The following is a 24,295-nucleotide window of genomic DNA, read 5'->3' as shown; positions in this document are numbered from 1 at the left end:
GTAGTTCTAGTAGGGAAAGTAAATCAATGATTTATATTGAACTTTAAAAAAAAATTAATTCCTCGTTACTGCCACTAGGAGGCTTAGCAAGTGTAATCAGGTTTCTTGACAAAGCCAGTGTGCATAAAAACAACCTTTTTTTTTGGTAAGGTATAATTGATATATAATGTTATATTAGTTTCAGGTGTACAACATAATGCTTTGGTATTTGTATATATTGTGAAACGATCACCATAGTAAGTCCTGTTATTATCTGTTAGCATACACAGTTACAATTTTTTTTCTTGTGATGAGAACATCTAAGATTTATTCTCTTAGCAACTTGCAAATATGCAGTACAGTATTATTAACTGTAGTCACCATGCTGTACATTACATTGCCATGACTTACTTTATAACTGGAAATTTGTACCTTTTGATCCTTTCACCCATTTCGAGCACCTCCGACACACCACCTCTGGGAGCCAACAATCTGTTGTCTGTATCTATGACCTAGGTGTTTTTTTTGTTTTTTTCGTTTGTTTTCTGGTTTTGTTTTTTTTTTGATTCCATATGTAAGTGAGAATCATATGTTATTTTGTCTTTCTCTGTCTGACTTATTTCAATTAGCATAATGTCCTCAAGTCCATCCATGTTGTTGCAAATGGTAAGATTTCATCCTTTTCTATGACAGAATAATATTCCATTGTATATGTATACCACCTTTTTTTAATCCATTCATCCATCAATGGATACTTAAGTTGTTTCCATATCTTGGCTATTGTAAATAATGCTGCATTGAACATGGGGGTGCATATATCTTTTTGAATTAGTTTTTGTTTTCTTTGGATAAACACCCAGAAATAGAATTGCTGGATCATATGGTAGCTCTGTTTAAAAATTTTTTGGAGGCACCTCCATACTGTTTTTCCTGCTGGCTGCACCAATTTACATTCCCACCAGGGTTCCCTTTTTTTTATATCCTTGCCAGTACTTGTTTTTCTTTTTTTTTAATTTTATTTATTTATTTTTGGTTGCATTGGGTCTTCGTTGCCTCTTGCAGGCTTTCTCTAGTTGTGGCGAGTGAGAGCTACTCTTCTTTGTGGTGCGCGGGCTTCTCATTGTGATGGTTTCTCTTGTTGCAGAGCATGGGCTCTAGGCTCGCGGGCTTCAGTAGTTGTGGCACGTGGGCTCAGTAATCGTGGCTCATGGGCCGTAGAGCGCAGGCTCAGTAGTTGTGGCGCGCAGGCTTAGTTGCTCCACGGCATGTGGGATCTTCCCAGACCAGGGCTCGAACCCATGTCCCCTGCATTGGCAGGCGGATTCTTAACCACTGCGCCACCAGGGAACCGCTTGTTTTTCTTTTCTTTTTGATGATAGCCACTCTAAAAGGTATAAGGCGATTTGTCATTGTGGTTTTGATTTACATTTCCCTGATGATTAGTGATGTTGAGCATCTTTTCATGTACCTGTCAACCACTTGTATATATTGATCTCTTAATGATAATAGAAAAAATACATTCGAAATCCAAGAAGAGAGCATATTTAACACGGGTAATGGGGTGGTATTTGAGATAAATCTTCAAAATAAGAATCCATTGCTATTCTGTGATGGCAGTTGAGTGTAGGGGAAACATTCCAGGTAATGGAAACAAAGTACTGATCAGTAGGGGAGATGAACCTTTGAAAAGAAGGTACAAAAAGTATATGTAATGCAATCTTTTTTGAGGATAGGATGAGTAAATGGATGGATGGAATAGTTCTGGAAGAATGACCAAGAAACTGTTGGCAGTGGTTTCACTCTAGTGCCTGGGGATACCAAGGCAAAATATTGTTTTGTTTCCTTTCTTCCAAGGACATTAAGAAAAGAAAGAAGAAAACTGTATTTAAAGACCTTTAGAGCTTAAAAATCACAGCTCTGGGTTCTTTACAGTATTTGATGCTGCTTCTACATAACTAATTTTGATTTCAGGGGTAGGAGGGTGGAGGTGAGGTGAGAAGATGAAAGAAATTTTTGTTATCTAAACAGTAAACAGGTTATGGGTTGGACTTTAAAATTTTTTTTTTTTTTTTGTGGTACGTGGGCCTCTCACTGTTGCGGCCTCTCCTGTTGCGGATCACAGGCTGCGGATGCGCAGGCTCAGCGGCCATGGCTCATGAGCCGAGCCGCTCCGCGGCATGTGGGATCTTCCCAGACCGGGGCATGAACCTATGTCCCCTGCATCGGCAGGCGGAATCTCAACCACTGTGCCACCAGGGAAGCCCTAAAATGTTTTAAATCTTTTTTTTTTTATTGCTGTTTTGGGGGATTTCTTGAGAATGTTCATAAAAATAAGCATTCATAACTGTTTACATAGAGTTAAAATAAATTAGGCAAATGAGTAATGCCTTTTATAAATTTATTTAAAAAATATTATTAAATAAAAATACATTGGGGAGTGAATAGGGTAGGAATTTTCAGGAGGCAAGATCACCAATTTGACCTTAACATTTTTGTAAATTTTGGCTACAAATCTGTGGTTTTTAAAGGACTTGTCAACTAAATGAGAAGTTTTCATTACTGTGGGATACCGTAGCAAGAATAAGCCATTTTCTGATAATTTTGTGATTCCTATCTAATATGTTATTGAGTAAAAGAATATAAGAATTCCTTAATTAGAATACTAGAGTAAACCGTGTTCTCAGCACAAGTACATCATGGCTGATAATTCTTTTCCTGACATTTAGAGAATCAATTAAACTTTATCTTTCCACATTAGTGGACTTAATGTTATCTGTTAATTAACGCAAGATGTCAGTGCTGGCTTTCATCTTTTATTTTTGAAAGCTAACTTTTAAGACAAACCTGTTATTTAATGTTTTTTCTTTGTGATTTCAGTAAACTGCTCCTAATTTGTAAAGAATAGAGAGAAAATAGTAGATGAATGATGGAAATTTTTCACCAAATGAAGGAAATACAGGTTGTTATAGATTCAATTGCCATTTAAGAAAGAAAGAAAGACCTGTGGTTCAAGCCTAATTTCCTTCAGGGAAATTTTTTCATGTTTCTCAAATAATAAATTTTTGTATTCTGACATTTTCCCCTGTTTAATGGCAGTTATTCTTTTTTTTTTTTTTTTTTTTTTAAGGTATGGACTCCGAGAGTTTGTGGTGATCGCCCCTGCCGCAAATAATGATGCTGTTCTCAGTGAATCTAAGTGCAACCTTCTTCTGAGTTCTGTGTCTGTTGCTTTGGGAAACACTGGCTGGTAGGTGGACATTTCGAAAAACCTTGAGATGAGTTTAAGAACTATTCTAAATTATAATTTATGAGGGAAAATGATTACTGTTAGGTTTTTGATTATGATTAAGATTAGTACTTGTACATTATTATATCGGAATAAGGTATATAAGGACAAACTCAACAAAACCTTTAGGGAAAGCATTTCTAAAGGGAAACTTACTGAAATATTACATGAATATTTAAAATGGAGAATAAATGGTATATTTTTGTATTTTGCTTCCAAATGTTTATTTAAATTTTGGTGCAAAATCTAATTTTAAAACTTGATGACAGAGCATCGCCTTGTTCAGCCTCAGCTAGGAACATGCATTCAGGTAACTCAAATTTTTTGTTTCTCTGCACATGTCTTCAAATGCTTTGAAAGTGCTACGAGTATTGATTTTGAGATTACAAATAGATTTTAGTGAGTAGGCTAATTTGCGGTTATGGAAATCTTTGAATAAGGAGGAGAACTATGTCCTCAAATGATAAAGTACAAAATAATTCACCACTAGTGTGGGTTTAATTTATATTGCTTAATACCTGTGAATCAAGTTTTATTATGATCTTGGAAAGCCTCATATGATAGGATCACTTTTATTCAAGAAAATTTTTATTCTGCTTTTTTATGACTTTCAGCCATTTTAAAATAGTTTTCTGACTACAAAGTGCCACTAAGTGATAATTTCTTCAGTTTATTAGTGTAAGGAGAAAAGGAACTAAGTGTTTTTGTTTTAAATATAAGTCTGTGGAGTATTCCTTGTTTAGTGCTTTTAAATAGTTGAGATTAAAATAATGTAATAGTGGAAAAACTTGAGATTTAGGAGTTATTCAGTGTTTAGTGAACTTACAGTCTATTCCTTTTTAATTATGCCCTATAGCCAGGTGCCACTCTTCGTGCAAATTCATCAGAAATGGCGAAGAACGTATGTGGGAGAATGTCAGGGTCCTGGTGTCCGAACTGATTTTGAAATGGTTCATCTTCGAAAAGTGCCAAATCAGTACACTCATTTATCAGGTCTGCTGGATATCTTCAAATCAAAGATTGTGAGTTGGCATTGATATTTTCAGTCTTATAAAAGCAGTAATTTGGTAATTTTATCGATTACATAGAAATATTTCTAATGTTGAAATGTAATTACTTAGAAGAAAGATGTAATTGACTACATAAATTACTGTGTTGTTTCAACAAAGAGTCCAATTAGATTTTTAGTGTACTAATGCTCTGATTTTGTTTGTTCAGTTTGTTAACATTTATCCCCTACGTTATTAACTCTTTATACTCCTTTTCCTCTAATGAGTAATGTTGCCAACTTCACCACATGAGTGAGCTTCAGCATAGTTGCTTGTTCAGGGCTCTGACTATGAGTAACTGAGATGTGAACTCTTTGGGTTCTGAATTGCTTTTTTTCCCCCAAGGGTCTATTTAATTTGATGTTTAAGATTAATCAGTCTTATATTCTATGACTGAGAACAGCAGGGCTGAATTGGATGTGCTCCGTATATCTTTGGTGTTTTTTAAAAACACTATCACAGAGATATGGATGATTTGCCTGTGCTACTCTGGGGGAAGAATTAGGGTCTAGATTGAGGAGCTATTTGTGAATACCTCTAGAAAAGAGAGCAAAACAAGGTAAGTAAGTGGTGGAAGGGATTCTCCACTTAGAGAAGTAGTTCCCTTGAGTGATTAAGTTGACATCCGTTACACTAAAAGTGATCAAACTTGATTAACAAACTGATATTAGATATCTCCTGGTATGGTACATTGAATAGGATATATCATCTGTGTTGCATTCCTGCTAAAAATGTTTAACATAAATCGAAACATGAGGAAACAATCACATATTTCCAAAATGAGCCATATTTTATAAAGTAAAGCCCAGACTCTTTAAAAATGTCAGTATCATGATAGGCAAAACAAAGGTTGGGAGCTGTTTAGCCTAAAGGAGACTGAAGTAACATAACATGCATGATCCTTGATCAAAACAAAATAGCCACAGAGGACGCAATTGGGACAGTTGGGACAATTTTAATATGGACTATATGTTAGAAAATAGTATCAATATTAAACTTCTTGAGTGTGATAACCCTTGTTCATAAGAATTACATGCTAAGTATTTAGGGGTGAATTGCCATGATGCCTACAACTTACTTTCAGAGGTTCAGCCAAAAAAATTATTTATGTAAATATATGATAGTATGTGCGTGTATCAAAATGTTAATTGGTGAGCTTGGTGAAAGTCATACCGGTATTCATTACGCTAGCTTTGCAACCTTTCTGAAGGTTTGCAAATTTTGAAAAGGAAAAAAATGTGAGAAAAAACGCTGAAATGTCTTTTTTAACATACATTGTTTGTAGAAAGATATTTAGGATTAGAATTTAATTTCATAAAAAATATGTTTTCAATTTTGAGGCCATAAATAGCAGGGTGGTAGGATTATCACCACCCAGATAAATCCGTTTGATATTTTTTAAAAAGTCTGCATATACTGGGTTAAGAAATTTAAGTATAAACTTCTCTATACCCTTAGTCCCTTTCCTCAAAATAACTATTGTTAGCTGTTTCTTGTGATTATCTCTATTAAAAAAAGCATAGAAGCATATCTTTTAGAAAGTTCCATGTCTGTATGTAACTTTTTTTCAGAACCTTTCTGGACTCTGAAATGCTTTAAGTACTGCTTAATTCTACACGTGTTGCTTTGAGAAATTTTTGAAAAAGTCAAGTATGCGTTATTTCTACCCCATTAGTTTTACTTTGTTCTCACCAGAAGTCTTCAATTATATTTAATTATTTTAGATCAAATTCTAGTCAGATGCAAATATTAATGCTTTATTCCTCTTCTTAAAAAACATTAGTGAACGTTATTTTCATGGATCTTTTTTGTCACTCTTTTATGTTACTCAATTTCTCTTTACTGAAACTGGGGACCACCTTGATCTGTGGAGCCTGACTTTCATTATGACTATTTACTAATTGTACTTAAAAAAAAAGTGTTCTTAATCAGTTTATCACATCATCTGTCAGAACTTTCACAAACCTCTTGTCTAAATATGAAACATTTCTCAAAGTTGATTTGATAGAGTTGAACTTAAGATAATTGAGACCTGGTTTGGGTACTTTAGTTGTTTTACATAGTTAAAGCTACCCAATATGTGGCTCTCTTATACTTTCTTTATAAAGCTATCTTTATAAATATTACTCTTTAAATCTACTAGAAGTGTTCCAAGGCACTCACCCTCCACTAGCAGCTTATTTCATTTTCACATGGATCTAATTATTAGAAAAGGCTTCATTGGCAGGGTGGCAGCAGAGGGTGGTTGTCCTTGGAATCACATAAAATTTAAGTTTAAATCCTCTTTTGCCATATAATCCTCTAAGTATTTGAAAACTCTCTCATACCCTAGTCTTTCCTTTTTCAGTTTAGACATTCTTCATTCTATCAGATGTTCCTTATATTTCATAGTTTTATATTCTGATTGTTGTTTTGGATATTTGTCTTTTTTAGAACTACATTTCTTCATGTTCTGGGGAAATTTTGTTTGCAGGCTCATTTTGAATGAAGGCTTTATTTACAGTTTTTAACTTTCTCTCCCATCCTCTCTAGTGGTTTTGTAATTTTGTGGTTGCTCCTTACCTGCAGAATATTTCAGACACTGGTCTTAAAATGGTGTTTGGAGCCCTTTGCTCCATATTGGTATTGGGGTATTGCACATTGAGTCTTGGACTCATTGGATTGCTTGCTTGGGTCATGAGAGTGGGTTTGTCCCCCGCTCACACAACTTTCCCTAGCCCCATACCTTCCAACAAAGCCACTGCATGAAGCAGGAGTGCCCTGCCCCAGCGTCTGCCTTAAGCCGAGAGTCTTACAGTACCCTCATTCTGGGCGGAGTACTTTTGGTTCCATTTAATGCAGTCTGTAATCCTGGCTCTCACTGCCTTCGTCTGCATGTGGAACTCAGCAAGCATATGCCTTGAACCCCATTTAACACTTTGGATTTTCTGTACCTTTTACAAGGCCCACAAAGATATTCATGTCATGTTTGGTCCTAGACATTTCTTTTTGGTCATCTCTTTCTGTATTTGTCTATATTGCTATGTGACTGGAGCGGAGGTTATGTGTCAAAGTGACCTTGTTATGGTTTCTAGATCATTTACACCCAATTACAGGTGAATGCTCATTTGATATCTAGACCTGAGTAAAAAATAAATATTCCTGACCAGCCAGAATCTTACCTTGCTTGTCTAGGACACAGCAGCCCAAAACTGAATTATTCGCTTTTTTTTTTGGCAGCTACCTTATTTTGTGACTTGAGATTGAGTTTGTATTCAGTTAAAGTTACTAATGACTCTGGAAACTGGGTAGATATGCAGAATACTATTGAATCTACATTTTCACAAGCTTACTAGGTCATTCCTATGCATATTTAGGTCCTATTTCACATTAATATAGGTTAACCATTATTAAGGGAAGCTGAAATTGTGGGATGTTTGGATGATATTATTAATTTTTATGATTTTTAGTGAATGTAAAGATAGATCTAAATTTTCTGATTCATTAATATAAACTACATGAGTGGCCATTTGTCACAGTCTAAAATTCTGGTTAAATATTTAAGACTGGCTTTAATTTGAGTTTATTTTCATTTAAAAGAAAGAAAAGACATCATCTTCTCAAACCTAGTGTTATACTTTATATAATAGTTTTACCTTATTTAAAAAATGAGTCACATTTTTTTCCACATTCAACATGGCTGAAGAGAATAGTAAGAAATTTGTTTGTATAATTAAAATTGTATAAGATATTTTGAAAGAGCACTTTACATAATAAAATTTAATATCTCTTTTCCTGGTAGTAGTTTAAACAGCTTTATTTTAATGTAATTTGCTCTCTGGCATTAATTCATCTCTTGAGCTTTTAAGCTGTGAGAATTTCTCCCATGAAAATGATTTCCTAAATTCTGCACCTTTGGCTCTAATAACTTAGTGACTTTGTTTTCCTTTTTAATGGCTAGAATATCATACATTTTTCATGGCTAGAATGTGCGTGCCATATCTAACACTGTAATCTGAAAATCCACATTTCATGAAGGTAGTAATTTATCCATTCCAGTAGTTTGAAATTTGGTTCTGGTATTTACAAGGGTACTAACATTTACATGGTATTGTCTTTGCATTTATTTCCTAGGGATGCACTTTAACTCCATTGCCTCCAGTTAGTATTGCTATACGGTTTACCTATGTACTTCAGGATTGGCAGCAGTATTTTTGGCCTCAGCAGCCTCCAGGTGAGATAATTTAAAACTATATTTAACTTACTGAATATAAATGGAGAGAAAATATATTCAGAAATTAAAACTGTTTAACAATGTGTTTCAAGTGTTTGAAATATTTGTAACTCACTTTAAATGTAATATTGCTGATTTCTTTGCCTTTATCATATTTTTTCTCTTAAAAAAAGCTGTGTAGGTTGTTCTAGAGACAGAATTATTCTATACTTGACAATCTGTTTTTTTTTTTTTTTTGGTGGTACGCGGGCCTCTCACTGTTGTGGCCTCTCCCGTTGCGGAGCACAGGCTCCGGACGCGCAGGCTCAGCGGCCATGGCTCACGGGCCTAGCCGCCCTGCGGCATGTGGGATTTTCCCTGACCGGGGCATGAACCCGTGTACCCTGCATCGGCAGGCGGACTCTCAACCACTGCGCCACTGGGGAAGCCCTGACCATCTGTTTTTGAAAGCTAATATTATTTATAAAGCATTCCCTTGCCGTGGAACATCGTGTGCTGCAAATTAGTACGTAATGAGTAAAATGTCTACTTTCAGAATATAATAAGAGAAGCCACCCTCATAGGCTGCGAACAGACACGCACAGAACCTTATAGAGAGTAGAGTTTGAAGAAGAGGGCTAAATAAGGAAAGCAGAAAAGAGAAAAAGGTGTATATACATATACACTTATGCTGGGAAGAGCTGTAGAGTATTTTACTTTAACTTGCATTTTTATAAAACTGTGATTAAAATCATTTTACCTACTTAACCATTGATATACTGATTCATTAACAGTCATTAATTATTAGCCTATAATAGGCCGGCTCTGCCAGGACACAGATATGAACAGACATTATCTGAGTTCTAGAAAAGCTCAGCCTGGTGGACATTTAGCTTAATTAAGTGAGGTTTAGGTTCCTGGATGTTTCTCTCACAAAAAGTGCAATTATATCCAAGTCTATCTAATAAGAAATTTAATATAAACTTATAAAATAATTACAAGGATTTTACTAGCCTGAAAACATTTTCCATTCTACCTTCCTCAAAGAGAAATAAATTATAATAAAATAATATTCTTTACTGTTTATTTTTGTTCCAAAATGGTTGGTTTGTTTATGAGATTGAAAATAGTAAATTAATTATCTTGGGATGTTACTAAAATTAATGTAGTACATTTAGCTTTTGGTGGTTATATATACTACTGTTTTATTTTATATACCACTGAATAATTTGAAAGTAATGTGCAGTAAAAGAACTCCATCTAAACTACAGCAGAGGGAAATAAAAGCTAAGCTGAGATTTATATTAGAAGACTCAAATGTTTGTTTTGGTAATTTTAGTTTCCAGACAACAGTACGCCTTTGTTAATGTTCTATTGCTAGTTTTTTAAAATGGGCATCAAAATATTAACCTTCTTTCTCAGTGGATTGAAAACCATATAAATTTTTAATATTTTCTCTTTTAAGGGGAAGGGACTGAACATGTAATATGGGCCAGACACTGTGCCTGGCATTTTATATACTGTTTCAGGTAATTCCCATTTACCTATGAGACAAGTATTGTTATCTTTCTTAGAGAACAAAAGTAACTGGCCCAAGGCCACATGGTCACCAGGTGATAAAGTTCACATTTAAATCCTGGTCAAACTCCAAGTCCCATCATCCTTTCATTCTACAGTGTAGCTTTTCAACTTTTAATTTGAGTAAAAGTTTTGTACAGTTATAGTCTATTAATAATTTTTAGCTTACTGGTTTAAAAAATGTGCTTAGGACTTCCCTGGCGGTCCAGTGGTTAAGACTCCATGCTTCCACTGCAGTGGGGGCATGGGTTCAATACCTGGTCAGGGAACTAAGATCCTGCATGCAGTGCGGCGTGGCAAAAAAAAAAAAAAAAAAAAAGTGCTTATTGTAAATTTTGAACTCTTAATTCACATCTTATAGTAAAGCTAGTCATTGTGATCTTTATTGTAAGCATTCTTTAGTTGGAAAAATGGAATGAATTGACTTGAGAAAATTTACTGAATCAAGTAATTGAGCCATATTTAATAACTAATTTTAATAATTTAGTTAGGGTGTAGATAATTGTCAAACATAATTTTAGCAAATCTGGGAGTGTTCATAACTCAACAGTAGACTTTAATTTTAGAAATTCTTAGTGTAGTGTGAATAATTAAAAACAACCATCTATTATTTCAAAGGGAAATGTTTTTGAAGTCTTTTAGAAGTGTTTATTACTTCTTCAAGAGGGATGGAGCTAAGGGGTGATATACCCTCTAAATTCTCCTCTAATCTCAGATACCATTCATAATGGAATGGAAATTCTTTTCTGAACTTCAGATATTTCTGTGTACTGTCAGCTAATATAAGGTTTTATTAATGATGACTAATTTGGGCTATTCAGAAATTATTGACAGCAAAACTGATGAATGTAGGTTGATGATTAAATTTTTTAATACTCAGATAATCTTTCTTTTAGATGCTATTAATCACATTCTGAGAAAATGAAAAGAAATTTACAGGAATATTATTCTTTTGAGTGATATTTAAGGACTATTTCCGAAGAGTAAAATTTAGAGTGCATAGCTTGAATACAGCACTTTACAAATAGGAATTAAATGTGTCCTTTTACTATAACATTCTTGGGGGAAGTCTTTAATATCTGACTGTTCTCTAACTTGCTATATGTATCTTAATGTAGACACTATTAAAACTTTAATTTCTCAAAGGGCTGACCTACCTAGATTTAAATTCTTATTTCTCCATTTTTGGCTAACTGATGGAAAATTTTTTTTTTTCTTGTTCAGATATAGATGCCCTTGTAGGAGGAGAAGTGGGAGGCCTGGAGTTTGGCAAGTTACCATTTGGTGCTTGTGAAGATCCTATTAGGTGCGAATTTCATTATATCATTTGAATTATGGGACTTTTACTTTTTAAATTATATTGATGTTGATTTTACTGTGTTTTATAATACTGCAGCCTCCTGGAATGAATGTAGTACTGGAAATAGAGACCTACATGTAACAATCTGTCCATCTTTGTGTTTTTCTCTGTAACTTAAGAAGTAAAAGAGGGTTTAAAGTAATACATAAAATGTACAGAATATAATTTGTTGATTATTCCATATAGAAGTGGTTCTTGGTATACTTTGGGGGAAATATTTTAAATATTGAAAAGGACAGACAATATTTTAGAGTTTGGGTGTCAGAAAGACTTTTTTTTTTTTTTTGGCACGTGGGCTCAGTAGTTGTGGCTCTCAGGCTCTAGAGCACAGGCTCAGTAGTTGCGGCACACGGGCTTAGTTGCTCCGCAGCATGTGGGATCCTCCCGGACCAGGGCTCGAACCTATGTCCCCTGCATTGGCAGGCAGACTCCCAACCACTGGGCCACCAGGGAAGTCCCCAGACAATATTTTATATAACAAACTTTCATATGTCCATGACCCAGAATTAACAGTTGTTTTCATTTTTCGTGGCCACTTCTTCAAAATACAGAAATTAAGACATAAGTAAGAGACACAAGTGTGACCTTATAGGTTACCCAGTTGCTTTTCTAGAAGAACTACTGAACTTAAAAAAAAACTGTTTCACAAGAAAATGCAGGGGTTGAAAAATTTAATCACTGATAGCAAAATATTTGGAAAATATAAATGGTGCAGATATAAAAACTGTCTCATTTTTTAAACTATTTGGTTATTTAAAAAAATATATTCACATGTATACATATATCTTTAATACTCTCACATAAAGGTAGAAATAATAATACTTTTAACTTCAAAATCATTTAAGGGAGACAATAAAGTGAGTATCTTTTAAAATTGATATTTATTATATGTGCCTGGCACTATACCAAGTAAGGAAGATACCTAAGTAAATAAAACAGACAGTTTCTGCCTTCTTGGCATTTACAGTCTACTTAAAGGAAGTAGACGAACTAATCACCTAAATAAACATACAATTACAAATTGTGGGATAATTTGAAGGAAAAGTACAGGATGTAATGACAGTAAAATGAGGAACTAGTTTAGATTGATATGCCATCAGTAAAGTCTTCTCAAAGGAAGTGAAATTTATTCTGAGTGTCAATTAGGGGAGGATTTAGCCAGGCAAAGAGTGAGAGAATGACCATTCCAGGTGGAAGGAACAGCATGTGCAAAGTGCCTTGATGCAGGAAAGAGCTTGGCGAGTTTACTGAAGAAAATAGAAGGTGGCTATCATGGCTAGAATGTAGTGAGCAATCGCAAAAAAAAAAAAAAAAAAAAAAAAGGGCTTCCCTGGTGGCGCAGTGGTTGAGAGTCCGCCTGCCAATGCAGGGGACGCGGGTTCGTGCCCCGGTCCGGGAAGATCCCACATGCCGTGGAGCGGCTGCGCCTGTGAGCCATGGCCGCTGAGCCTGCGCGTCCGGAGCCTGTGCTCCGCGACGGGAGAGGCCACAGCGGTGAGAGGCCCGCGTACCGCAAAAAAAAAAAAAAAAAGAATGTAGTGAGCAAGGGAGAAAAGGTGTAAGGTGGATTACAGATATATTTGTGGCCCTCCAACTGGTTCATTTATTTGAATTTCACTTAGGGAAAATTTTAGGGGGAGAGAAATAAATTGACCTGGTAGAAATCTGAAGGTTTAATGATTAAATATTTCTTCCACATTTATATCATGATGTGGAGTCAGTCAGCAAAGGAACAAGTGATTGAAGAAGAACACAGAAATAAGTTGAGGATAAGATGGTGTACATTGGCAGACCATTTAAATCAAACAGTGATTAGCAAATGTTGTGGGCACTATGCTTTTGAAAAGGCATCTTTGGTAGTGGAAGAGGAAATGAAGAGGCTTTTTCTGGTGTCTTCTCTCCTTGTCAAAGAAATTGTTCTATAGTTAGAGGGAGAGGCGAGGCCATAGTCATAAAAACTTAGGAACTGAATCTGCGGTTCATACCTAAAAATATTCAGGAGTGTATAGTTTTAAACCTCTAACCATTCATGTCCTCTGATATCACATACTGTTTGTGGTCATTTTTTTTACATTAAAAAGTAGTTTTATTTAAAGTAATAAATTCACGTTCAGTGGAAAAAATTTAGATAACGTTAAAAAAGGCAAAAGTCATATGTTTAGTAGTCAGATTGTTTAGTTGCAAATGGTACTCGTCAACTCTAATTCAAGCAAATAATCAGTTTATTGGAAACGTATTTGGTAACTCAAACTCAGAAGTTTAATTGGGTCCATTGTAGAACTGGGCTCAGAAAATAGGCTTGAGCCAGTGGTGCCTAGTTGTCCGGTTCATAACCAAGGTTACACTGCATTGTTGTGTAGTGCTGGCCCTGCTCTCACAGTGAATTCCTAACTGTACTTGTAGATTCAGTGTCTCAGACAGGAGTTGCTAGTTAGTCGAGCATCACCAAATATCAGAGAAGTGAAATAATTGGCTCTTTTGGCTTCTGTATTCTACAAACATAAGAAGTGAGTTCAGAATCTAGACAGGAAAAAAACAATCAGTAAATTCATAACCCCCCTAGTCATAGGTGATCACTGACAACAGCTTGTTATATGTGCTTCCAGTATTTTTCATATGCATGAAGTTGGTATATATATGTACATGTTTATGTATATATATGCAACAAGGGCTCCCAACACCACCCTTAGGTTGATTTGCTAGGAAGACTCACAGGACGCAACCATAGTTGTGCTCATGCCTATGATTTATTACAGCAAAAGGATACAATGCAAAAAATGGCAGAGGGAAAAGGCACATAGGGTGAGGTCCAGAGAAAACCAAGGACAAGCTTCCTCTCCCAGTGTAGTCACACAGGACACGTTTAATCCTCCCAGCAATGAACTGTGACATGTATGAAAGGCTGTGTACCAGGGAAGCTCATTAGAGGCTCAACACTTGGGGTTTTTAATCAGAGACTGGTCATGTAGGCACCCTCTGCCTAGCATGTACCAGAAGGAAACCAGATGTTTGCATAAACTGTATTGTTTGCACAGGTAATTTAGGCAGAGTGAACCATTCTTATCAGGGAAAGGTAGGAATCCTCCTGAAATTCAAGTTTCCAGATGTCAAGCCAGGGGCCAACCTTGCAAGTAGGCCTTTCTAAGTATCAGGCCTGCTATGATAACTCTTTTCTGCACAGTATTTTTGTACATTTTATAAATGTTTGTCATCTTGTACATTTTTTGTGGCTTGTTTTTGATTTTATAATTTCACATGAAAACTTTCTGAAATTTAATATTCATCTATAATAAGAGGTCAGCAAACTATGACCGGTGGACCAAATCTGGCCAATAGCCTGTTTTTGTATAGGTAATGAGCTAAAAATGCTTTATACATTTTTAAGGGTTTTAAAAGGAAAAAAAACAAGAATATAACAGAAACTACATGGTCCATAAAAAGCCCCAAATACTTACTTTCTGGTCCTTTGTAGAAAAAGTATGCCAATCCCTGATCTGTATCATGGTGTTTTCAAAATTGAGATATAATTTATGTACCATAAAATTCACAATTTTAAAGTATACAGTTTAGTGTTTTTAGTGTTTACAGAGTTGTACAGCCATCATCAGTATCTAATTCTGGAACACTTTCATTACCCCCAAAAGAAACCCCTCACCTCTTAACTGTCTTCCCCTCCTAGGCTCCTTAGGCCCTCTAGCTCTAGACAAATATTAATCTACTTTTTGCCTGTATGGATTTGACTGTTCTGGACATTTCATATAGATTGGGTTATACCATATATGACCTTTTGTGTCTGGCTTCTTAGCATGTTTTAGAGGTTCATCCACATTTAGCATGAGTCAGTACATCATTGCTTTTTGTGACTGTATAATATGCCATGGTATGCAATACTACCACATTTTATTTATCCATTCATCAGCTGATAGACATTTGGTTTACTTATACTTTTGGCTATTATGTATAGCATAGTTTTTTCTTGCAGACATTAACTTTATATGAATGTGCTACCGTTTGCTAAACTGGGTGTTTACAGTTTTATTGTATTATAAATAATGACCACTTTTAACATATATGTACATCTCTGGTTATTTACTGAAGATACAATTCTAGAAGTAGAATTGTTGAGTCAGGATGTATATATACAGTATTAAAGCTTATGGACATATTCTACGTTTTGTTTATTTTAGTGAACTCCACTTAGCAACTACATGGCCTCACCTGACTGAAGGTATCATTGTGGATAATGATGTTTATTCGTAAGTATGTTAAGAGTAGTACTTAGAGGTTCACAAACTTCAGTAGAATAAATTAACTGCCAAGTGGTTAGCAGTTTTTCTTTGTATCAGTTTCTGATACAGTTGGTTGTTGTTTTTCTGTTTTTAAAGATCACTTTTTAGACTGATTGATATGTATTATAGATGTGTTTTAAGCTGTGGGCTTTGGAGATAGGGTCCTTAGTTCTGGGAAAATGAGCAATCTGAATCTTACTTGGTTTTAGCAAAGGTGTTTTTAAGCAGTTTGGGATTCAATGCATAATTCTGTTGAACTTTTCTTAGCTGGTAAGAAGCATTTGATAAAGGACTTTGAAGAGATGATGGTTATCAAAATATGTGGGAATAATATTTCATCATTAAATGTCAAATAACAGAACATCCATGTCATATACTCCTGGGCAATACAAAATTGCACAGGAAAAAATTGAAAATTACAGCGAGCACTATCCTGGAAGAACATGGAGAAGGAGGAACATAATTTTAGTATAGTCTCATGGTTGATGCAGAACAGTGAGAAATAGATGACTTTTTTTTAATAATTAAAATAAATGTGTTGTATTTTCTGACAGTAAAAGTAACATGAACTTTTAAAATCAGATGATTTAGATGAATAAATTAAAAGAAGAAAGTAGGGCTTCCCTGGTGGCGCAGTGGTTGAGAGTCCGCCTGCTGATGCAGGGGACACGGGTTCGTGCCCCGGTCCGGGAAGATCTGACGTGCCGCGGAGCGGCTGGGCCCGTGAGCCATGGCCGCTGAGCCTGCGCGTCTGGAGCCTGTGCTCCGCAACGGGAGAGGCGACAACAGTGAGAGGCCCGCATACCGCAAAAAAAAAAAGAAGAAGAAGAAGAAAGTAAAGACTACCTACAATTCCATTACTTAAAAAATAACCAGTTAGCATTTTGGGGGTATATCTTTTTAAGGTATAAATTTATATATTAATTTGCTTCATTCATTTAATACCTTTATTCATTTAATAAATGTAGATCTGTGTTGTCACTTTTTAAATTGCTGCATAGTATTCCGTTAAGTGAATGCACCATAATCTGATTAACTGAGAAAATGGGGCACTTTTGATCTTGTGGAAATTTTTATAGTTTCTTTTTTTATTAATAAATAATGTAACAAAAAGCAGATTAAAATTATTATGGATTCTTGCTTGTTTCTCATTTCATTTTCTTTATTCCTAAAATGTAATTCTCATTAGATTATCATTGTATGTTGCCTGTCAGGATCATTCTTATGTTTTTTGATTAGTTTGTTTTGTTTTTCCTTTTGTGCTTTTTTTGTCTATGAACTTTGATGTCTTAAGGTTTTATTTTTTTTAACTTATCTAAAGGGTCTGCATATGAATAACAGTAAGTTTAAGGGAGGCAAAATGGATTGCTTGTCCTTCTGTATAATGTTTTTATTAGACTGCATTTTGGTAAATGTATGAGTCTTGCAGATTGCCATAAATAGGATCTTGTGTTTATTGTTTTGCCTTTTAGTGATTTGGATCCTATTCAGGCTCCCCATTGGTCTGTTAGAGTTCGAAAAGCTGATAATCCTCAGTGTTTGCTAGGTAAGATATTTATGTTCCTTTCCTGAAATAACACAAATCTGTCTCTCCTCCAGATCAGGAACACTGAATGTATTCTTTATACTTTATTTCACCTATCCAAAAAGTATTTTTTATTTTTATTGTTTTACATTGTGACCTCCTCGGTTAACTCCATTAAAAAGAAATCTTTGTCAACAGCAGTGAATCCTTCTAGTTACTCTTGAATAGTACTAGCAGACTTGCTTTCTTGTCATTTGGGTTTTTTTTTTTTTTTTTTTTTCAGTACGCGGGCCTCTCACTGTTGTGGCCTCTCCCACTGCGGAGCACAGGCTCCGGATGCGCAGGCTCAGTGGCCATGGCTCCACGGGCCCAGCCACTCCGTGGCATGTGGGATCTTCCCGGACCGGGGCACAAACCCGTGTCCCCTGCATTGGCAGGCGGACTCTCAACCACTGAGCCACCAGGGAAGCCCCAAATCTTTTTTCTGATAGAGGAAAAGAGGTGTTAATAATCTTGTACACATCATAGGGATATCTGAAGAAGTCAATGGAATAACATAAATAGAAATACTTTAAAAGCTATCCATTGGTATTCAGATCCTATTATTATATCCCATGTCTAGAATTATCTTTCCCTTCCCATTTTTGTAGGTAATACCTCTTTCATGAAATCTTCTGAACCTATCTCCTCTTTCCAGTCTTTTTCTCTTATATTTAGTACACATGAAAATTATTTTCTCCATTTCTGTGTTCATCCATGCCACCTTTATTTCATTTAACCTGATAAATTACCGTTCAACCTAGGAGTTACTGATGACAATATTAGGGCATTTCTCTAAAGCATTTTTTCTTGGGCTCTTTATCATTCATCATGTGCTGTTTATTAAATGCTTATTAGCACTGCCATCTGTGCTAACTAAATAATAGTGAACACAAAGATAAGGTAAAATTCCTGCCATCAGTGAATTTGTCTTGGGGTATAGGGAGATAGTAGAGGGTTTATATCAAGAGTTTGAGTTGGATAGACCTTGTTTGAAATCCTAGATCCACCAGTTTGAGCAAGTTTCACAATCTCTTCCAGTGTCAGTCAGATAGAGGTAACAATAGTACATACTTCAGAGTGTTAGTAAGAGGATCAAATAAGATCATGTACGTGTGTGTATGTGTATCACATTTAACGCAGTGCCTACTATAATGAGTATTCAATAAATGGTTTCTCTTGTTTAATCATTGATTTACTAAATTATTAAATTTAGTCACTGAATTTCTTCCTAGTTCCTTATTATTCCTCAGCTGCTGACTTTTGTGATAATTACAGAGGACCTTAGAATTAAAAGTATTCTTCTCATTTTAAGCTTCTGCCCCTTAATCTCACCCTGTCTCTTTAACTTTATGTTTATATGACTAGATTATAGGATTATGTAGTCATATACTACAATAAGCTATAGTCATATAGTTTATATGACTAGATTATAGGATTTTCCTACTTGTCTGAAGAACTCCAGAAAATGTTCCAGGTTTATTCAGAACTAGTTGGTGAATTCTCAAACTTGGATATAATTAGTATATTGTATTGTCTAATAATTTTAGTACTGATGGTTCTTGTTAAGATTTAATTTCTTTGTGCAAACGTATCTCATAGAAGCTCTTTAGAAGATATCAAACCTTTTCCCCCTTTCTTATAATGACACAAAGCATATCATTAACATGCAGTTGAAGCTGAAATAACTTCATCCTACATGATTTTTTAATCCTGTAGAAACATGTCTTTAGAATTTATTTTTATTTTTCTAATGGATTCAGAATTCTAGTAGGGTGGCAGCTAGGGAAAGAAGACCACTACATATATATAGTAATATTCTTGTTACTTGTACAACTTAATGAGAATAGATACTATTTGTCTTATTCAGGCAAATAGTAACTGCTAATATATCAGGTTCAATTATTTTTTCCTTTCATTCTAGAAGTAATTCTAAGGAAAAACTTTTACTATCCTGGACTATGGAGAGAAAGCAAGGCTACCTTTTAAATAGGATTACTTTTTGGATTGGGTAGAAAAACTGAATGGTTCTTTTTCTATCGTATCTTAGCTAATAGCTTTTGTGAAAAGACATGTACTTTTATTTATAGGACTGATTTCTTTCAGTTACGTTTCAAAAATGAGTAACATTTTTTTCTATGTAGGTGATTTTGTCACTGAGTTTTTTAAAATTTGCCGTCGAAAGGAGTCAACTGATGAGATTCTCGGACGATCCACATTTGAGGAAGAAGGAAGAGGTGACACCTTTCTCTTTTTTTAAAAGTTATTTTCAAATGTTCCAGCAACTTTTCATCTATTTTTCTAATTTGAGTTATGTTGGGGAAGCAAGTTTTGATGAACTAGGCAGCTACCATTTTCTCCAGGCTATATATACCCTGAGTTAAAACATTGTGTGATTAATAAGTTCTTTCCACCAAAAATGTAAGATATTTTGAAAAGAGGTTTATTTTTGAAGTTCCCTGGGCAGAAATTATGTTACACCTTTGTCAATCATGCATCCATATAAAGCTGAACCTGTGTATTAGTAAAAAGTCACTAATGAAAAGAGTGACTAAAATATTCTGTACAGTCATCAGTTTATTCATCACTTTAACCTGCCAAGGTTGGTGATATAATATGTATTCATTTCTATTCTTTTTATAGAAGCTGCTGATATAACTCATGCTTTGTCAAAGTTGACAGAGCCTGCACCGGTTCCAATTCATAAATTATCAGTTTCAAATATGGTACACACTGCAAAGAAGAAAATACGAAAACAGAGAGGTGTAGAAGAATCACCACTGAATAATGATGTCCTCAATACAATTCTCTTGGTAAACTAAATGTAATGTTTTTATATGTCTATATGCACACTCATTTATTCATTATCTATTCAGTCCCATCTATGTGGCAGGCACTGGATTGGGAACATAAAATGAGTAAAACATCGTCTCCACAATGAGTTCCCACTAGTGTAGTGGGAAGAAGGAAAGTAAATAGTAGTTACAGTACCATGTTACATGTGAGAATTCTGGCAAAGGGGCTGTGAGAACACGGCAGAGGGTTCATCTGTCTCTGTCTGAGCAGTGGGGATCAGGGAAAGCTTCATAAAGAGGGACAGAAGGTTTAGAAGCAGAGGAATAGCAGAAGCCTGAGAGAGCATGTTGGACAGTTTGGTGTATGGCAGGGTACTTCCCAGAGGGTGGCCAGGGACGAGGAGAGTAGGAGGTAACCTGCCATGTTGAAGCACTGGGCTTCATCTTAACAGTTTAATGCCATTTTAAGCAGAAGGTTGACATGATCAGAATGGTATTCTCGAAAACTTTCTTTCACAACAGTCCAGAGAAAACTTCATAGCGAGTACTAGAAGGGGCTAGGGTGTCCCCTAGGTATAGGGTGGTGGAACAGGCCTGGCCTAGGAGCCATACACAGGGTTTAATCCTGACTTACGGTATGACTTTGAACAAGCCATTTAACTTCAGTTTCTTCATTTGAAATGAGTCTAATGAAAACCTGTGAGATTGTTGTGAGTACTAAAGGACCTTCTGTTACACTGGCATAAAACAGGCCTTTGCTAGATGATAGCTCCTCTTACTATAATTGTAGTTAAAATCGTACTTCTGGCAATTTGTGCACTGAGACGTTCTTGGGAAAAACCTTCAAGAGTAGTGCAATGAAAAGGATATAGGACTTGAAAACTTGATGTTAATCTTATCCCTGCTGTTTACTTGAGCAAGACTTTTAGCCACATTTTTAGTTTGTATATTTGTAAGATGTGGGCACTGATACGTAGCTCACGTAGTGGTAGGAGAATAGGATACTGTTTGTAAATGTGCTTAGTAGTGGAGGTTGGCACTTGGTAGTTCCTCTCATTTAAAAAAGTCTGTTTAGCATGTTCTGTAATATGTGGCAAAGTATGCATAGTAAAAGGAGTTACAAATCAGCAGTACCACAAAGCACTTGGGAGGAATAGTGATAAAAGGATTGAAAGTAAATTTCTGTAGAGAAGGCCCCTTCTTGAGAATGTATCCTTAGAGATTTTATTCCAATTATATAGCTTTTTACCACTTCTCCACACCCTCTCTCACACACAGACACACAGACACAGACACACATACACACACACACACACACACACTCCCTCACACATGTTAACAGAAATCATGTGGAAAGGATACACTGGTCATTACAGGTTTAGTCTGCTTCCCACTTTCTATGGGTATCTCGTAAGATAAAATTACGGGTCTTTAATATCATACTTGTAGCATTTCATGTATAAAAACCCATGGATGATTCTTCTCTACAGAGCCTCATGAATGTTTGGGTGTTTTAAAATTTTCTTTTATAATTTTGTCTTTTTAATAATAACGTTAAAAAAAATTTAATGACATTGGATGAGCCTGAAATCATAGTGAAGAGATTCTGGTTTTACATTCTGTAAACTGAACAATTCACAGAACCAGGTGGTTACACAGTCAAGAAAAATCTGATTTTAAAATTGACTAGTCACTGAAACAATGTATTTTTGAAGAAAAATAGAAAATGTTTGAGGTATTGTAGAACTAACTGGGCAGTACAGTAAGAGCATTCTCATCATTTTAAAAACAAAACCATTAAAAAGTCAGTGTTTATATGAGTTACAAAAGTCAACAAAATGAGAAATTTCGTTGAAGATGTGATTATTTTCTTTCTTCCTCCCTCCTAAGTTCTTATTCCCTGATGCTGCTTCTGAGAAACCGTTAGATGGGACTTCTTCAACAGACAACAGTAATCCTCCATTAGAGAGTGAAGAATATGTAAGTTAATTAATATTAAAATATTTTATTTTTTTATTTATTAAAAAATTTAAAAAAATATTTGTTTTATTTATTTATTTTTGGCTGCATTGGGTCTTCGCTGCTGCGTGCAGCCTTTCTCTAGTTGTGGCGAGCGGGGACTACTTTTCGTTGCAGTGTGCGGGCTTCTCATTGGGATGGCTTGTCTTGTTGCAGAGCACAGGCTCTAGGTGTGTGGGCTTCTGTAGTTGTGGCACGTGGGCTCAGTAGTTGTGGCTCACAGTCTCTAGAGCGCAGGCCCAGTAGCTGTGGCTCATGGGCTTAGTTGCTCTGCAGCACATGGGATCTTCCTGGACTAGGGCTTGAACCGCTGTCCCCTGTATTGGCAGGCGGATTCTTAACCACTGCACCACCAGGGGAGCCCTAAAATATTTTAAATGCATTGAATTTCTAGGGGTTTTGCTATATTTCTAGCAACTGTCATGAAATCTAGTTCACAACAGTGACTACTGTAAACAGTTTTATAGCTCTACATCTGTCATTTAAGCTTTCTTTTCTCAATTTATCAAAGACTTGGATGAGGAAAACGTGAACATTTTCTAGCACTCACTATAAAGCTTTCTCTGTTTTGAAATAGGGATCTTTTTATTTTAAAAATCACCTTAGTAAAACTTGAGTGAAGATGATATCATGGCCTTCATTCAGACAATGCCCTACTATAGAATATTGGCATAGATATATATTTTGGGTAGAAGAACTTTTCTGGAAACAGTGAAAAAAATAACAAACATATTGTGCATGGTTATAGGATTGCCTTCATTTTACACTTTTCATAAATCATCAAATTTTGCAGCAGATTCTTCTGTGTATTTCAAAACTGGACAGAGAGTGGAAAATTCTTTAATGAAGTAACATGTAAAATGAAGTAGAATTTTCATGTTTTCCTCTTTCAAGTCTTTGATAAATTGAAAAATGAGAGTTTAAATGACAGGTGTGCAGATATATCAAATTGTTAACAATAGTTATTTTGGGGAAGTGATTTCATGAACTGAGGAGGAAAAGTAGGCTTTACATTTTCAGTTTATACAGTTCTGATTTTATGTTTTTGATTTTGACAAGTGGGTACTCATTTGTAATTAAAAGATTTTTATAACAACACATGAAATTTGGAATATATCTTAAAGATTCCACAGAAGAAATTGAAGGCTATAACTTTAGGCTCACTAAACTATAGCTTCACTTTTTGATACTTACAGAGATCTTGAAAACATGGAGCTGCCTAAGAACAATTTAGGCAATAATGTATTAGACATATGATAAAAGCAGGTTTGGTAGGATAGATTAATTTCAGTATTAAAATCTCTACCTACACAGTTTTTGATTATACATGTAAATATGTTGTTAACAAGTTTGCTTTGTTTCTGTTTTGTTAAATTTAGAATCTCTACAATCAGTTCAAATCTGCACCATCTGATAGTTTAACATACAAATTGGCTTTGTGTCTTTGTATGATCAATTTCTACCATGGAGGACTGAAAGGAGTGGCACATCTCTGGCAGGAGTTTGTTCTTGAAATGCGTTTCAGATGGGAGAACAACTTTCTGATTCCAGGGTAATAATTACAGTTTCCAGCTTTAGAGATAGGATTTTTGTTTGTTCGCAAAATTTGACTTTTGACCCATTAATTCTCCTCTTCTAGGAAATCTGCCCTAAGAAAGTGGTAAGAAACTTAGGACACGATTTCTGTTCAGAGGTATTCACTGCAGCAAATTTATAATAGGAAAAAAAAAAAGTTAAACAACCTAAATATCAAACATTAAAGAATGGTTAAATAAATCATGATGTGTCTCTATAATGGAAAGTTTTTTTCCCAAGAATCTCTAATAACATGGAAAGTGGTCACAATATTTGTAGTAAAGTAGAATATAGTGTTATGTATACAGAGTGCTTTCAACTATGCTTTCAATTATGCTGATAGAGAATACTGAAAATATATAGAATATATATAGAAATATGTATAGAAAAATAATTGGAAAGAAATACAACCAGATGTTAACAGTAGTTTTCCCAGGTGTGAATTATGTTTTTATTTTGCTCTTTATACATTTGTGTGTACATTTGTGTTCTAAATCTTCTGTCATGAACATACATTTTTATAGTTGGAGGGAAAAAAACATCTTATAGTTCATAAGTTCAGGTATTAGACATTACCTATAATTTTTGGGTATAATTTATATTGACATT

General features: G+C 35.1%; 1 protein-coding gene across 3 annotated transcripts in view; it reads left to right on the top strand.

Annotated features, from left to right (window-relative positions):
• The window catches only part of RAB3GAP1 (RAB3 GTPase activating protein catalytic subunit 1), a 125,326-nt gene that overhangs the window by 66,421 nt on the left and 34,610 nt on the right, over positions 1-24,295 (top strand). For 2 of the 3 annotated variants that reach the window (XM_082659046.1, XM_082659045.1), the window contains exons 6-15: positions 3,107-3,226; positions 4,122-4,287; positions 8,428-8,527; positions 11,309-11,390; positions 15,632-15,700; positions 17,206-17,279; positions 19,442-19,534; positions 19,941-20,110; positions 21,983-22,072; positions 23,491-23,663. In XM_082659046.1, the coding sequence (XP_082515172.1) occupies positions 3,107-3,226; positions 4,122-4,287; positions 8,428-8,527; positions 11,309-11,390; positions 15,632-15,700; positions 17,206-17,279; positions 19,442-19,534; positions 19,941-20,110; positions 21,983-22,072; positions 23,491-23,663 (1,137 nt within the window). The remainder of the gene's footprint in view (positions 1-3,106; positions 3,227-4,121; positions 4,288-8,427; positions 8,528-11,308; positions 11,391-15,631; positions 15,701-17,205; positions 17,280-19,441; positions 19,535-19,940; positions 20,111-21,982; positions 22,073-23,490; positions 23,664-24,295) is intronic. The other variant, XM_082659047.1, reaches the window with a different exon arrangement.

This window comes from Grampus griseus (genome assembly GCF_964374135.1).
Source record: "Grampus griseus genome assembly, chromosome: 7".
NCBI lineage: Eukaryota > Metazoa > Chordata > Mammalia > Artiodactyla > Delphinidae > Grampus > Grampus griseus.
This window is presented reverse-complemented; position numbering and strand designations above follow the sequence as displayed.